The sequence below is a fragment of the Haliaeetus albicilla genome, chromosome 10 (assembly GCF_947461875.1).
Source record: "Haliaeetus albicilla chromosome 10, bHalAlb1.1, whole genome shotgun sequence".
NCBI lineage: Eukaryota > Metazoa > Chordata > Aves > Accipitriformes > Accipitridae > Haliaeetus > Haliaeetus albicilla.
This window is the reverse complement of record NC_091492.1, coordinates 22,827,116-22,842,569: the sequence shown is the minus strand read 5'-3', so window position 1 is coordinate 22,842,569 and position 15,454 is coordinate 22,827,116. Positions and strand designations below refer to the sequence as shown.

The following is a 15,454-nucleotide window of genomic DNA, read 5'->3' as shown; positions in this document are numbered from 1 at the left end:
GCCACCAGTTGGCCTGTGCTACCTTTGGGGGAGAGCTCAGTGGCATGAAAGGCGACAAGAATATAAAACCAAGTCTGTGGGGATTGTGTTTTGTTTTTTAGTTTTTTGTTTGTTTGTTTGTTTTTTTAAAAAGGGCTCTCCTAGGCATGGCACAGCTGGAGGAATGCTGCAACTGTGTTATAGAGACCAGGAATAGCTCAGGGCAGCTTCTGCTTTTACCTACTTTGATTTATTAATGTTGTCCCTGCCCAGTATGTTGTTTTACACACTCCGGTGACCCCATCCTGCTCCTGACACACCAACTCAGAGCCATGCAGCTTTGCCTGCGCAAGCGAGACACACAGCATTCACAGTGGTACCAGCCTGGCTGTTGATGCTATCCACAACCTTTTGCCCACATGTTGTTTCCATTACATCATTTTTATTACACACTTTCTCCTTACATCAAGCCCAACCCCCACCTTGAGTTCTCCTGTGCCTCAGAGCCAGGCAGAGTAGCTGTAGTTGGGGTGCAGAGCAATGGTTAATTGTGGGCAAATATCTATGAGGAGGGGGGAGAGCAGAGAGGGGTAGTTGGGGGATTAAAGTCCTTTCTGCTGCTGGTGGGGGATATGAGGGAAGGGGTAGGGGGTGGAAAATGCATACACAGGGGGATTATTCCCTGCCAGGGCTGCCAGGCACAGCCCAGAGCCCCCAGCCCCATCTGCTGGCCCCGAGTAGGTGCCCCTGCTCTGCTGGGAACACCCCCTGGTACCCTAAGGGCATCCCCCCATTGCAACAACCCCAGCACAGCCTCCTGCACCTCTGGGGAACCAGTGCATCGCCCCAGCTCTGCCCTCACTCCCTCTGAACCCTCTTCTCCAGCTCCCCAAAGCCACGCAGCCATCCCCAAAAATGCACAGGGGACAGTGGGGGGGACACACATCAACACTAACCACACCGGCCCTCTTGGCCGCGCTACCCTACACAGCCAGTACATGCACAGCAGCCGCCCAGGCGCAGGGGAGGAGGCCCAGGCTCTGCCCTCTCCTCCAGGCTCCAGCCCCAATAAATATCCAATAAATGGCACCAGTTACACCCTTGGAACACTGGTTTGCAGGGTGGGGGGAATGCCCCTCAGTCGGGCAGCAGCTGCTCCAGCTCCTCCTCGTTCAGGCCATTGGTGGTGACAATGTGGTCCAGCTGTTTCATGTACCGCTCCAGGTCCTGCATGAAATGGGGGATGCGGGCCTTCTCCAGGACCCCAAATTTCTTCAGCCGATTCACATCTTCGTAGGAGACCTGATGGGAAGAAGGGTCAGTCCCCGCCATCCAAGGAGGAGGTCTGGCCCCCACCTGCAGCCCACCCCCCTCACTGCCCCAACACCTTTCCTGCCTGCAGGGAAGCATTGGTAAAGCCACCTGGAGGGGGATTTGCAGGGATTTGTGGTTTTGATAATTTTCTGTCACTGTGGGGACAGGTGGCGGCAGGGCCAGCCTGTGACCAAGGCAGAGGGGCTGGCAGAATTTAACCCCCTGGGTTAAGCTTCCCCCAAAGATCTCCCATGGAGGAGTATGGATTGTCCTGTCCTTCTTTGCATCCTACCCAGCACAGCCTTTCCCTGCTCCACCGAAACCCATACGTGCAGGGACAGGCAAAGAGCTGAAGGGATTCCAGCCAAGGGCTTGTTTTTGGGAAGTCCATATGAGCTTTGGGATGGGATGGGTACTCTGTGATTAGCTCCCCGTGCCCCCCGCCCGCTCCCGGCTGTTACCTTTCCAAGTGCAGCCAGCAGTGGGAAGTCGATGGTCTGCCTATGGCGCAGGATGCGGAGAATCCCATCCAGGTAGACCTGGTCTTTACTGAAACAGCCTGGAAGAGCGGGAGAGGCCGGGGAGCGAAAGCCTGGCTTCCCCACTGCCCTCTGCTTGCCTGAACTTCTGCCAACCACAATAACCGGAGTGATGGCACTGGACCAGGGTGACACGAGCGTGCCAGGGCTCGGGCATTGCTGGTGCCATAGCCAGGTCCCAAAGGATAAGCATCAGGGAGCAGCGCCAGGGACCGTGGAGGCAGCCGGATGCAGTGAGAGCCCCAAACCTCTCACTGGAATGCATTCACCTTTCCTCCCAGTGGATTTTCTTTTTAATGGTAAACCACTGCAAGAATCTAAGTGCATCCCCAGAATGCTCCTTTTTTTCCTCTCCTTTCGCTGCTGCTTCCCCGTGAGCTTGTGCAAGTTGCTCCCATCAGACCACAACCACCTTATGGGGCTCCCCAGGGTACCCCATCCATCCCCGCCTCGCCCCAAACAGCTGAAGTGCTGGGACTGCATGTAAAAAATCACTGCCATAAAGTGCAAACCCATAAGAGAGCAATGCTGGGGATGGGGAGGGATGTGGGGACAGGCAGAGCCACCATTTCAAAGGCTGCCGTGGCCACAGGAGCAGTGATGCTCAACCCACCCAGCAGCAAAACATGTCCGTCTACCTCTGTTTTTAAAAAAAAAAAAAAATCCCTTCCAAAACCTGAAGAGTTTTCACCCCCTGAGCAGTACCTGGCTGTGAGGTGTCAGTCTGGCCCCGCTTTGCCCGCACGCAGTATTCCCACCGGACACCGGCATCCTGGACATACTGCTCCAGGTCCTGGAAGAGGGCGGAGAAGGAGAGGCGGCTGGCCCGCTCGATGGTGTAGTAGAGCAGGGCTGCCCGCCACAGGAAGGGCTGCTTGCGGAAGAGGACGCTGTGCAGGCTGGCCAAGCCTTCCTCCGTGGGGTTGGCAGGCTTCAGGCTGTACTGCTTGCGACCCTCAGAGCTGTGCCAGGGCTGGCGGGTGTTGTTCACCCCCCGGATGTAGTGGGTGCCTAGGGAGTGGGGATGGGAGCGAGCGCCATCAGCCGCAGCCTCCAAAAAGCTTGGCCCCTGGCCCCCCCCGCCCCGCCCCTGAATCGCTGGGGTTGGGGCTGAGACCCAGCACCCATGGGTGCCGGCTCCAGTATTGGCTGGAGATGCTGCCATGGGACATGTGCTTGCTCCGCTGCCCAGGGTGGGGGGCAAGCACATGGGTGGGTGCCCAACACCCCCAGCCCCACACGCAGAGAGGGACCCAGCTGGCCTCAGCCCCTTCCAAAACCCACCCAGGAGCACCCCTCCAGGATGCTTCCTTGCAGGACCCAGCGGGTATTACCTTGCCCTGTGGTCCCCACAGCCCCCAGGCCATTATGCTCACAGCATCCTGCCCACCCCCCCAAGCTGTGCCCGTTACCCACAGCCACCCCCCCCCCCGCTGACCTATCTCGTGGCGCAGCATCCCCTCCAGCCAGTGCTGCCGGGCTCCGGCCAGGTTGATGGCCAGCGTCGGCCGGCTGTCCTCCACCATCATCACTGCCTGCGACAGGAGGTCATCAGTAAGCTGCACCACCACCTGCAGAGAAATGAGGCAAATAGTGTCAGCACGCTCATGGGAGGAGATGCTCAGCGGGGTCTTGGCTCTAAGCAGAGACCGAGATGGTGGCAGATGGTCAGAAAAAGCCACCAACGCCGCGGGCGGCACCATCCAGCACTGCTGCACCATCACCAGCTCGTGCTGCATCTCCCCAAAGAAACCACAGAGAGCAGGAGCAGGCAGGGAGGGCACTGCCAGTGCTGAGAGGATGCTGAGAGGAAATGGATGATCCCACGGTAGGGTTGAAATAACTGCTTTAATCTCTTTACAGCCAGCAAACCTGAGCAGGCACTGTGGGGGGAGCAAGCAGCTCCTGGGCAGCCTCCTCCAGCATCCCTCTGGCTCCAGCATCCCCCTTCCACCCTGGCTCATTCCCATGGGGTCCTCACAATTTTATGGCCACATGCAATGGGCATCCTCCAGAGACCTGCCTGGTTCCACTCCTGCATCCCCACTAGCAATGGGACAACGCAGTAAATTTGGTCACCAAAACAAGCCTGCTCTAAACAACCAGCAGCGCCTGCTTTGGTATGGGCCCAACCTCTAGTCCCGCCCAGACAAATATCCCATGCGGGAACCAAGGCTCTCGCTCCATTTTCACAGACTCTCCTGCTGATTCTCCCTTTCAAGGCTCCAAGACATGAGCAGTGAGGACGGATCCATGCCAGCCTACCCTTGCAGAAGGAACTGTGTGTGCCAGCCACGATTCGCAGCAGGGACGGGCAATGCATGTGCAGGACTAGGGAACATCTTTATAGAGAAAAAAAACCCAGCTATTTTAGGAAACCTGGCCACCACAAGTGCTGGAGCCAAGACAGCTGCTCTATGTTAACAGGATTTAACATGCCAGCCAAGCAGCATTTTCTGACCATCCGACTTCAGACCTGCAGTGACTCAAGGCTGCAGCATTGCCGGAAGAGACAGCCCTGGAAGCTCTCGTATCTGAGGTTTGGCCGCGGCAATGCTTGGGACCTTCAGGCACATACCAAGTTCATCTCAAAACCCTTCTGCCACATCCACGTTAACTCTAAAAAACATCTATTATTTCACAGCTGACACTTTCCAGGATGAAAATGTGCACACACATTACTACATGACAATTCTTCTCTTATTTAAAAAAAAGTAGAGGAGACTGAACGGGTTTGCTTTAACCCAGATTTATTATTGTGCAAAGCTGCTCACAAAAGCCAAAAGTGCAATGTAACAGAGCAGAGTCTACCACTGGGCCAACAAACAGCATAAAAATACTTACAGTGCAATTGCTTACCTGGATTAAAATATACCAGTGTGAAAGAGAATCCCTCCAACTCCAAGAAAAGACTTGCCAGTTCATTTCTGACGTGTATAGCTCCTTGAGCTTTATTTCTGCTCCAGTAAGCAAGTCAAAATAAATATGGGTTGCAGTTTTGCTGCCCTCTCCCACATCCAGCCACGGACCTTGGTGACCTGGGACAAACTGAGGCAGGGAACTGATCCGGACTAAAACTGGTCTTATACTCTAGGTTAGTTTCCAGCAAGATCACCATCCCCGGCCACACAAGCTCTCGTGGGGGGCTCTTGGCAGGGACAAGACTTCTGGCAGCAGCACCAGCTTCTGCTAACAGCCCTGTCCGAGGCAGGGAAGGTTACAGCTTCACAGCAAGCAGAAATAAGGAGGCACGCATGAGCCAGGTTTTGGTATGATTGTAACCAATTCCCATCTCTTAGGTCAGCTCCGTCTGATGGGAATACAGCCTGGACATCTGACATGGCAATCCCAAATGCGACTAGTGGAGGCTGAAACCCTGGGACACGGGAGGGGAAGGGGAGAGCCAGGGGACAGACTTTAAACCAAAAGAAAGAAGGGGAGGAATACATTTCATCGTCGCAGCACTTTTCCTGCTCCCTTGAAGACACTGCAGCACAGAACTGCTGCCCAGACCCTGTGACAGCCCTTGGTCCTCAGGTCTTTGCTGCCCAACCTGCAGCTCTTAGAGGGAGCGCTGGAGACGATGCACTGTGTCAGCTGGAGCTCTGCTACCAGGATACAGGATGCTTGGTTGACTGGGAGTGGTCCGCAAGGCCAGATCCACATCTTGCTGTCTTGTCACACTTCATTGTCCCTATACAGGGAAAAAATAAGCCCCAAGGAGGCTAGAATTTAGGAAACTAGATGCAGAAAAACTAACTTCTTCCCTAGGATAAACACTCCTATTCTTACACCTGCTTTCCCCCAGCCTATTAAAAAAATACCACCCCCCAGAGCTCCTCTTCTCCACTTCTCTCCATTTTCCAGTTGCTCATCCTTGGCCACGTTACGCTGGACTCCTCCAGAAGCCATCCCCAGGCGAGAGGGATTCAGCAGCTCCAGGTCCCCCGTACCAGCAGGACCTGCTGCGGAGGGCTCAGCCCAGCCGGCGTGTTTGGGGAGGCTGGTGCTTGCTTGGCATCCCACCAACAGTTCAAGTTTCCCTTGTGCAATTTCAAAAGCTATCTTTGAAAACAACACTCAAGAACACCCGCACAAGTGAAATACTGCATAAACCCAGGATTTTAATTGTATTGAGTGTTGCATGGATAAATGCTCCATGCAGCTCATCCCTGCCGTTCTGGTGATCTCCAGCTCTCCCTTCCCATCTGCACTGGCACCTTAAATCCCACCCCTGAAGAAAACTCTTTTATTATAACCCAAATATCTGTCCATCACCTGCGCATGGCTTCTTCCTCTGCTGTACCGGGAATGCCGTGTCCCAAGTCCTATGCTGCATCTTCCCTGCTGTTACCCACTTAAGCATCCTACAAGGGCTGAGCTTGCCTACAGCAGAGATACACCCTGCTTTAATAAGCATTAAGCAACATTTGCAAGAGAGTGCTCTGACTTTAAAAAAGCTAATTTTTATATTATTTTGGGGGGGCCTTTATGCTACAGGACAAGTCAATGGTCACCAGGCCAGGCATTTCCATCTTGTGGTGGTGCAGAACTTCAGTGTTAAAGCCAGAGCATCAATAGCTGCTCACACAATTCAATGTGGGCACCAAATGAGCCCAGACAAATTATGGAAAGGCAACTGCTGTCCTTCAGTCTTCACTACCATGCCGGAAGACAAGGTAGGCTGAACAGTCCAAACCCCAATTTTTTTCTTTTTCTTTTCCTATCTGGTATCACTATGCACAGGGTGAGCAAAGAGAAATGCAGCAAACAGCTGGAAAATAAGAGGTGGTGTGATGTTCAGTGCTGAAACCAGGTCTTGCACGAGCTCTTTTTAGGCAAGGCAGCAAGAGCTGAAATGAAGACCAAAGCATTCCCTGGGATACAGCATCTGGAGAAAGATCCAAGAGCACAGAAGAATCGGTTTGCAATAAGCTGGGACACTGCTGGTGGCTGAGCACAGAGGGAAGGGTGTAGTTGAAGCAACCATTCTGTGTTTTTGGAAATCAAGGAAAACTCCATGCAAAAACATCCCAGAGCCTTTAGAGGAAGAATTCAAGTCAGAGGGAGCACTGTTGATTTTGTTTTTTCCTCTCTAATGGTAAGAAAAAGTAAAGGCAACACAGAAACAGCAATGCTCAACTCAATTATATGGAGCGAAAACTACCTTTCCCTGTACAAGAGCCTGATGGCATCAAGCGAAGTGGTTAGGAAGCAGATTCAGGACGAAGAAGCATCAGCAAACGGTGCAACCCACCGCATGAGGTTTGCAACAGTTCACGATCAGGTAGGCGAATTCTCAGCAGGGGTTTTGCAGGCAGAAACAGCCCCCAACTTGGGAAGACACCGGGCTGCCATGGCCTGGGGAGAAATTCCCCATCCCTGTCCTAAGGACGGAGAGACCCCAGGACAGAGCTGGGCAGGGGAATGAGGGACGGAAAAGGACTGATCCAGGCGTTGGGAAACAGGATTAGACACCGCTCAGAGAGGATGAGAGCAGCTGCAGCCGCGGGTACAGCCGCAGGTCGCAGTCCCCCTGCGAGAGCCGACGATACAGATGCACCCGGGGGCCACCATGATGAGAAGCTGATGGGCAAAACCCCATGATGTCATTCTTTGGATGTCAGTCTGATGATGTTTTAGAGGAATTGACTTGGGTTATTTATTTTTTTTCCCCTTATTTGATAATGTGAGGATACAGCATTGCTTTGTCATATTAAACAGAGGTGCCAGGAACCACCCCGTGCAGAGCCAGCCATCTGGGAGTGATGGGAAGGGACCCTCAGCATCATCACAGACTGCAGCTATGCACGCTCCCGTTACGCTGCCCACAGCCCTTCTCTGGCCGCAGCAGCCCATCCGCCCGCTGAGCAGCACCGCTTGCCTTATTTTGGGAAACCCTCCAGCTTTGCAGGTGCTGTTAAAACAGGGGCTGCGACTTCAGCCACACTTATTCCTGGAGCAGCAATGCCAGCTGTCCAGCTTTGTGACCTCTGTTATTCTGAGCAGGATCCCCAGAGTATCCTCATGGTCCTCAAAACTTCTACTCAGCTTTTGTGGATGCAACGATGGAGAAAGAGCTCGTCCCCAGGAACCGAGGGAAGACTGCTGACAGCCCCCACGGCACGGGCTCCTGCCTCTCCCCAGCTCCCTAGTGCTGCTCAGGACCTCGCATGCCAAGAAAGCACGGGTATCGAGCAGGTCAGAGGTGGAGGGGCACCACCGATGGGATCCCAGGAGATACTAGCTAGCGCTATTTAGGCTAACAACGTTTCACAACCCCAGGGGTTGGCATGCAGAACTTACCAACGGGGCCAGGGGGTTCTTTGCTGCAAGCTGGGAACTTGCTGAAATCCACATGGAGACCTCTGAGCTCCGGCAGCGTCACCTTGGTCCTGAGCCAGAAGAAAAGCAGAAGAGCTTCAGGATCTGCAGCTCTGACCCCGACAAAGAAGCTTTTGAAGACACAAAGTTAATTATAGCGTAAATACTCACCCACGAGCATGCTGCCTGTGGTGCCGAAAAGCGGGATCCTGCCTTCGCTGATCAGCGCCGGGGACAAAGGGCAGCTGCCTGCAGCGACTGCCACCAGCCTGGCCCGCGCTGCCTGCCAGGACTGCCTGCAGGCAGCACAGGCAGCTGATGCATCAGCGGGTCAGTCTCTGGGCTAACACAACCCCCCTGCACTAGTTTCTTCTTGGGTTTTGGGGTTTTTTTAAGAAAGCCATCACAATTAGTACATATCAGGGAAGGAAATGGCATGGCAGAACAGACAGGGCACAGCAGGTGAAAGTCAGGAATTATAGATACAGGTGCGGGGAGGGACATACATGTCTGAAACCACCTAGTTCCCCGACAGGGTGTTAAATTATCAGCGACACAGAAGTTTCATCAAGTTTTGGTTCTGTATGGGGAGCAAGCTTTGCCAACATTGCTGTATCAAGAGCAGATGAAACCCTTCCCTCTTCCCCGCCCCAGAGAAATTCAGCAAAATTTGTAATGGGTAGGAATGAGCAAACCAATGCTTTAATGGTTTTAAAAGCACTTATCAAAAGTTTTGGATAAAAGGCCCACTTATCTCACATGCCGATGTGCAAACATAATTACTGAACCCTGCGTTCCCTGGAGCAAAGGGAAAATTACACAGGGCTGGAAGGAAGCCAGTTGTACACCAATATGTAAGAAAAAAAGATGGCTTTCTGCCCAGCCAGAGCTCAGTTTGGGTTAGATTAATGGAGAAAAGCAAAATAGCTGAATTTAATCAACTGATAAAAATCAAGAGATGGACCACAACTAGCAGGTCATAAGTGTAGGTCTGTAAGGCTGGCCAGCTGCTAGGTTGGGTATTGGGACTGGTTCTGGGTACTAAAAGGCATCTGAATTATAGTAAGAGATTTGCAGAAATCCCTTCTGTCCTAAGCAAAGGCTTAGGAGGATCAAGGTGCCAAATCCACATCCCAGGGACAACCCAAGGAGGCTGGAGGAGGAAGGTCCCCTGGCCAGGTGGGATCTTGAGGAACCGCTCACTCCTGCTTTTGCAGGCGTGAAATGGCCTGGGTACCCCTGAGAAAGTTGATGCTTCAGGGCAATGCTCATGAATAACCCTGTTTGGAGATGGAGGTGAAAAATCAGAGCTAAGAAAAATAGTCTGGCCAAGAGGCAGCAGCGAGGAAGCCCCCCGTGCCAGCCAGCACTGCACGGACTTCTGCCCGGCAGCCAACAGCCAGAGGCAGCCCTGCAAGCCAAAAAAAAGCAAAGTCAGCTCCAGAAATCCTTCTCAGCATTTGAACCCAGGACGGTGGAAGCATTTTGCCCACACCTTGCTAGCAGAAGGGGGAAAAAAAAAAAAAGCCCCTTAACCAAAGCTGTGGGACATCCCACGCTGGATGCTGCTCAGAGAAACCAGATTAAGAGATGCTGAACTTCCCCCCCTGCCTTCATCCCGCACGGCTACCGTCATATCTTAACCACGTATTTCACAGCTTTAAAACCCAAGCTTGGGGTTTCAAAGTGCTGTAACCTGGCACATCCCCTGGGACAGCAGGAAATCTCTCCCCCAGCTTTGCTTTTGGACATGTGAGTGAAGGCAGCTGTTGGAGATGTCTGCCATACCACAGGGAGATGGCTTCCTGATGGTAATTGATGCCTCATGCGCACAGCAAAAGGCCACGCAGACAAGCAGCAGCTCCTCTCTCTCTCTCGGGAGATATACACTGAAAAAATCATGGGAAGTCGGTGGGGAACCAGCACCCATGTCCTAACGCCAGGGTATAGCGAACGCAGCCAAGCCGGCGCTGAAAGGACACCACAGCTCAGAGGAGAAAAGTTTCTTCTCTGTACCCAAAACACTTCCTAATCTAAGTCCTTTTTATCAGAAAATAAGTATTTTGCAGCTGTAGTTTACAAGCGATAATACAGGGACATGGATTACCTCTCCCACGCAGCCTTCCTTCTGCATGTACTTTCGGATAACGGACCAGATCTGGCACTTGCTCAACAGCCTCCCACCTGTGGCAACTTCGAAGCTCTCGTAGGTCCCGTACTTCTCCAGGACGGCACGAATGATCCTGATCGCCTGTTGCATGCAGAAACAAAACATGAGTGCAAACACCTTCCCCGCTTATAAACACATCTTAAAATACCACATGCAGTAAACCCCAGCGGAGATAATCCCTCATAAACGCCCATAAAGTGAGACGTGGTTTTGCAATCTCTAAAAAGCCAAGGAGACTGAGCCAGCTGGAAGTGGCCACCAGGACAGACGGACACTTAATGCAATCAGCACGACCCACAGTATATTCTTTCTGGTTTTTATCACCCTTGCAAGCATCTGTTGTAGGAACTGGGCAAAGCAGAAGAGAAAGAGCATCATCACAGCATGCTGCCCCTGGAGGTTAAAGCCATGATTATTTTCATCTTCTCTGCTTTCAGTTCTCCTTTCAAACTCTAGTGCTTGGGTCTAGCTTATCAGTTTGCTTTTTACGCTGAGAGTTTCTTATTGCAGTGCTGGATTGCAAGCCCAGCAGGAAAGCTGGGCATCACCAGCGTCACCCTTTGCAGCGCTGCTGCTTCCTCTTCTTCGGCTGAGGTCTCAGCGCAACCAGCCTACCGCACACCAACAGCCTTCTAATAAAAGCAGCATGTGCTATTTTATTAGCATTAACATTTACGGAGCATCTACAAAATACAAGCATTTATTAGCATGTTTCCTTCCCAAAAAGTGAGTTTGTATTTTCAAGCAATGACTTTCTCCAACCTATTAATATATACCCCAAACCAGATGATGACAACTTTGCACGAGTTCTGGAGTTTTTCCAGCAGTTTTATTGCATCTGTAAATCTGGCTGTGCTGCTGCCGAGCTTCCCAGCCCCGGGCCAAGTGCTGCTCCTGACTTGTGTGTGTTTTACCTTCTCCTGCTGAGCAAACCCCCTTTGCTCTCGTACGGGCTTCAGGCAGCATCTGGAGCCCTGCAGAGGAGGTCCCATCCCCGCCCTCATCCCTAAGGTCTCCCAGGATCGGGAGATGGGTGCTCACCAGCAGTACCAGTACTCAAGCCATCCAATAACCTGTAGAGGGGCTTTGTGGTCTGCATCTGGTGAGCAGCCTCCCCTATCCCAGCAGACGGTCCTGATTTTCCTTCCCTGAACAGTTTTCTCTGCACTGCTGGTTTTTATTCTCGAGTCACTTATTGTGTCTTTCCAGAAGAAGTTGCGCAGGTTTTTTCTGTGTTGCTGGTTTGGGGGTTTTTTTTGGTGGTGGCGGGGGTTTTTTTGTTTGGGTTTTTTGGTTCTTTTGCTGAATGATCAGGATTGGTTTTGCAGCGCTGCAAGGTACCTCCTGCTGACAGTGGCAAAAAAAGGACCGTTTCTTCCTCCCACCTCTGCTCAACCACTTGTTCTCTCCTCCCAGAGGACCTAACATGCCAAGCCAAGAGAAACCCAGCACAGCTGGTGCCCAGGAGCAAGACGACCAAAGAGCATGCTCCTCGCTGACCTCCAGCGCATGTCCCAGCAAGCAAAATTCCTAAGATACCAAATTTGGTGTTCTGAGAGGCTGCTGAGCATCCCCAGGCAGCCCGAAGTCGTGCACCCATCATACGCAGTGGGATAACAAATCCTCCAGCCCCAGCTCCGTGCTGGTGCTGCTCATGTTCCCATTCCTGTAACAAACAGGGACGTGATCTCCAGAGTGATGAGCCTCCATGGGGCTAGAAGAATCCTTCTAGCTTATTTAAATTTTCAATTAAAAAAATAAAATAACCCCCCCAAGCATGTGCAGAGCAGCTGGTGGAGCAGCAAGCTGGAAGCAGGGAGCTGATGTTGGTTTGTCTGCTCTTGTCCAAGGATCTTGGCTTAGCAAAATGTTTCATTTATTTAAGCTCCGTGATTAATGCAGGTTTTTAAAATAAAAGCAGTTTGTAGCTAATAGTTGGCTGGCAAGGGAAAAGGTTTCCCAAAAGAAAAGAGACTGGAAGGAGGTTACTGCAGGGTACGAACAAAGGAACCATGAATACCGTCCCATCACACTGTCAGTGGAAAACTTGGAGAAACACCGGTAGAAACACTTAACACTTAATATCTCTCGCAAAGGGTTTTAGGATCCAGGATGACGCCATTCACACTGGTTACGAACACTTAGTTGTATTCATTCAAAGTAATGCGCAGAAAAAAATAATCACAATATAGTAAAAGATAAATAATTGAAAGTCAACTGTACCAAAACAGAAAGCAAGGGAGGAAATAGCGCCGAAGAACTCATTTTACCGCATTACGTGGAGAACGAAATGCACTTAAATGCAGGAAGAAAACACTGAAAAGCCAGCCAGGTCTTTACAGGAGTCAGACTGTCTCCCCTGCAACAGCATCGCTGGCACCAGTTTATCTGGGGCAGAGGTACGGCAGGCACTGGAAATGACTAACTGCTTAGAAAGCTGTTTACAGAAAGAGCCTGAATCGTCACATAATAATTCAGGCAGAGATATGGGAAGTAATGCAAGAATAAGTAAACATTCAAAAAGCAATAAATAAATCGGTGAAGAAGTTGTTATTGAAACACCAGATGTAAGCTCCCAGCTAGGAGGTGGAAAGAGATGCCTCTGGCGTGCAAGTCTGGAGTCAAGAGAAGAGTTGTTTTTTATCTGCTCCCTCGGAAGCAGCTGAAAGGGGCCCGTGGGGCAGAAAGGATGCTCTTGCCAGAGGCGGGATGCCCAGCCCGAAGAGCAAGCTGGTTTTGGGGCATCGCCAGGCTCCCGGCTCCAAACCCAGAGCAAAGGGACGGAGCCGCTCCATTGCCTGCCTCGCTCTGCCTGCATCCAGGAGAGGCTCGTTTGCAGGCAGAGCATCAAGCAAGCACGCTCCTGCCCGTTTGCTCCCTGCTACCCACCCACCGTTATTACCCGTGGCAGAGAGCAAGCCGGGAATCTTTCAGTAGCCTACGAGCAATGGGGAAACAGTTAAGCAAAATAATGCAGACTCCTTAAGGGGAGCCTGCACCAACAATTATCATTCCTAACCGCGTTTGCTGATGCGTTAAGGGTGCCGCCACGCCAGACGGCCTTTAGGCCTTGCAGAAAACAAGCCGGACTTAACCCACCAGGTCATTCCGGCTAAGGACCACTTCCCATGCAGTCACCCACGCGCTCCGGCTCCTTGTCCGTTATTTCTACAATAACAAGCGTAAAAAAAAAATAACAGCGAGGTGTCCCTGAGGGAGCATCGAGCTCCTAACCACCACCAGGAACCAGTTTGATGCTGGTAGCATCACCCAGCCACTGGTATGACCATTGCCCACATTGACTGCGGAGCGCGGGCTACTCCTGCGGGTAGGCTGGGTAACTAAAAAACTTTTTAAGAACGGGGCGAGCGTGCTGAAGGCAGGATACAAAAAGCAGGGGGCCAGATCAGGCAGCAGAAGCGGGGAAGGAAAGCGGGCCTCGAGGTTCCACGTGGACCACGGACCAGCCCCCGGCCGGCCCCACCGCCGAGCGCTCCCACCCCGGTACGTCCCGTTGGCATCGCGGGGGTGACACCGCCCTAGGCGAGGACGCCCACACCTTCGCGCCTGCCGCGTTACCGCCCTGCCGGGGCGGGAGGAAGGCGGCGAGGGCGCGATCCGGGGTCCCTCCTCCTCCTCCTCCTCCTCCTCTTCCTCCCAGGCCGAGCATCCCTCCCCAGCCCCGCCGTGACGCTCCCCCCGCCCCCCGCTCGCGGCAGCTCAGCGGGCAGCAGTACCGGCAGGGGGACGAAGGCACCGGGGGCTCTGGCAGCTGCCCGCAGCGACGCCCGCCCCGCGCAGGCAGCGCGTGACCCGCCGGCCCCGCCTCACCTGGGCGACGAAGCGATCGGAGGCGGCTCCGTATTTATCCAGCACGGCGGCGGGGACCGGCTCGGCGTACTCGAACTGCGGGTCGTAGGCGAAGCTGGCGCGGAAGAACCGCTCCCGTTCCGCCTCCACGTTGCGGGGCCGCAGCGCCACGAGCAGGCAGGGGCTCCGCCGCCCGCCGCCTTCCTCCCCCCGCCCCCGCGCGATGTGGGGCAGGGAAGCGGCGGCGCGCATCCCCCCCCCGCGCCTCCCCGCGCTTTCGCTCCGCCGCATCCCGGCGCCGGTTTCCGACAAACGCCGGGTTCCCCGAGGGCAACGGGGCGCGGGGCCCGGGGCCGGTGGCGGGGGGGACGGCCAGGAGCAGAGCGGTGGGTCATGGCGGTCGGGAAGGCGCGGGGCGGCGCCGGCCCCCAGCCCTCCGCCCGCCGCCGACCCCGGGTCCAGCACCATGGCCTCCAGCGCGGCGGCGGCGGCGGCGGCGGCACGTGGGCTGCGGCGGGCCGACCCCCGCGCTCCCGCCCCGAGCACGCGCCGCGCCCCGCCAATCGGCGCCGCGCCCGGCGCGCCGGAGCCAATGGGAGCGGAGCGTTGCGGGAGAGCCCCGCCCCTCCCCGCCGCTCCGTTCCCCGCCCCGCCCCGCGCGGAGCCTGCCCTGCCCGCGGCCGCGGAGCGGAGCGGCGGAGGAACCGGGGCGGGCGGAGCGTCGCGCTCCCGAACGGGGGGCTCGGGGCGTCCCCGGTTGCATCCCCAGCCCCGCTTGCATCCCCACCCCCAGCCGTGTCACTAAGCGCGTTTGCATTGCCAGCCCGGGCTCCATCGCCAGCCTCAGCTGCGTCGCCAGCTCCAGTTGCACTGCTGCCCCGGTTGCTTCGCCAACCCCAGTTGCGTCGCCATCCCCAGCTGTGTCACCGGCCCTGGCTGCATCGCCAGTCCCAGTTGCACTGCTGCCCCGGTTGCTTCGCCAACCCCAGTTGCGTCGCCATCCCCAGCTGTGTCACCGGCCCTGGCTGCATCGCCAGTCCCAGTTGCGTTGTCATCCTGGCTGCTTTGCCAGCCCCAGTTGCATCGCCAAGGTGGTTGCATCGCCAAGCCAGGTGCATCACTGGTCCCGGCTGCATCAGTAGTCCCAGCTGCGTCACCAGCCCCAGTGGCATCGCTGGGCCTGGTTGTCTCACCAACCCCGGTTGTGTCACCAGCCCCAATCATACTGTCACCCCAATCGCGTTGCCAGCCCCAGTTGTAGCACCAGCCCCAGCTGCATCACCAACCCCAGTTGCATCACCGGCCATGTGGCTTTTCC

General features: G+C 54.5%; 1 protein-coding gene across 1 annotated transcript; it reads right to left on the bottom strand.

The window, feature by feature from the left end:
• Positions 1 to 401: 401 nt before the first annotated feature.
• On the bottom strand, positions 402 to 14,672 carry MATCAP1 (microtubule associated tyrosine carboxypeptidase 1). The gene is made up of 6 exons (XM_069793919.1): positions 14,158 to 14,672; positions 10,264 to 10,407; positions 3,271 to 3,403; positions 2,538 to 2,843; positions 1,755 to 1,852; positions 402 to 1,281 (listed from the first exon to the last, which is right to left on the bottom strand). The coding sequence occupies exons 1-6, from the start codon at positions 14,602 to 14,604 to the stop codon at positions 1,117 to 1,119; spliced, it is 1,293 nt and encodes a 430-aa protein (XP_069650020.1). The 5' UTR covers positions 14,605 to 14,672; the 3' UTR covers positions 402 to 1,116.
• Positions 14,673 to 15,454: the final 782 nt, after the last annotated feature.

Excerpts from the sequence above, each read along its gene's own strand:
- MATCAP1 (XM_069793919.1), bottom strand. The coding sequence starts at position 14,604 with ATGGTGCTGGACCCGGGGTCGGCGGCGGGCGGAGGGCTGGGGGCCGGC. Across the intron at positions 10,408-14,157 it reads CCGATCGCTTCGTCGCCCAG|GCGATCAGGATCATTCGTGC; the intron begins GTGAGGCGGGGC and ends TGCATGCAACAG. Across the intron at positions 1,853-2,537 it reads GACTGACACCTCACAGCCAG|GCTGTTTCAGTAAAGACCAG; the intron begins GTACTGCTCAGG and ends CCGCTCTTCCAG.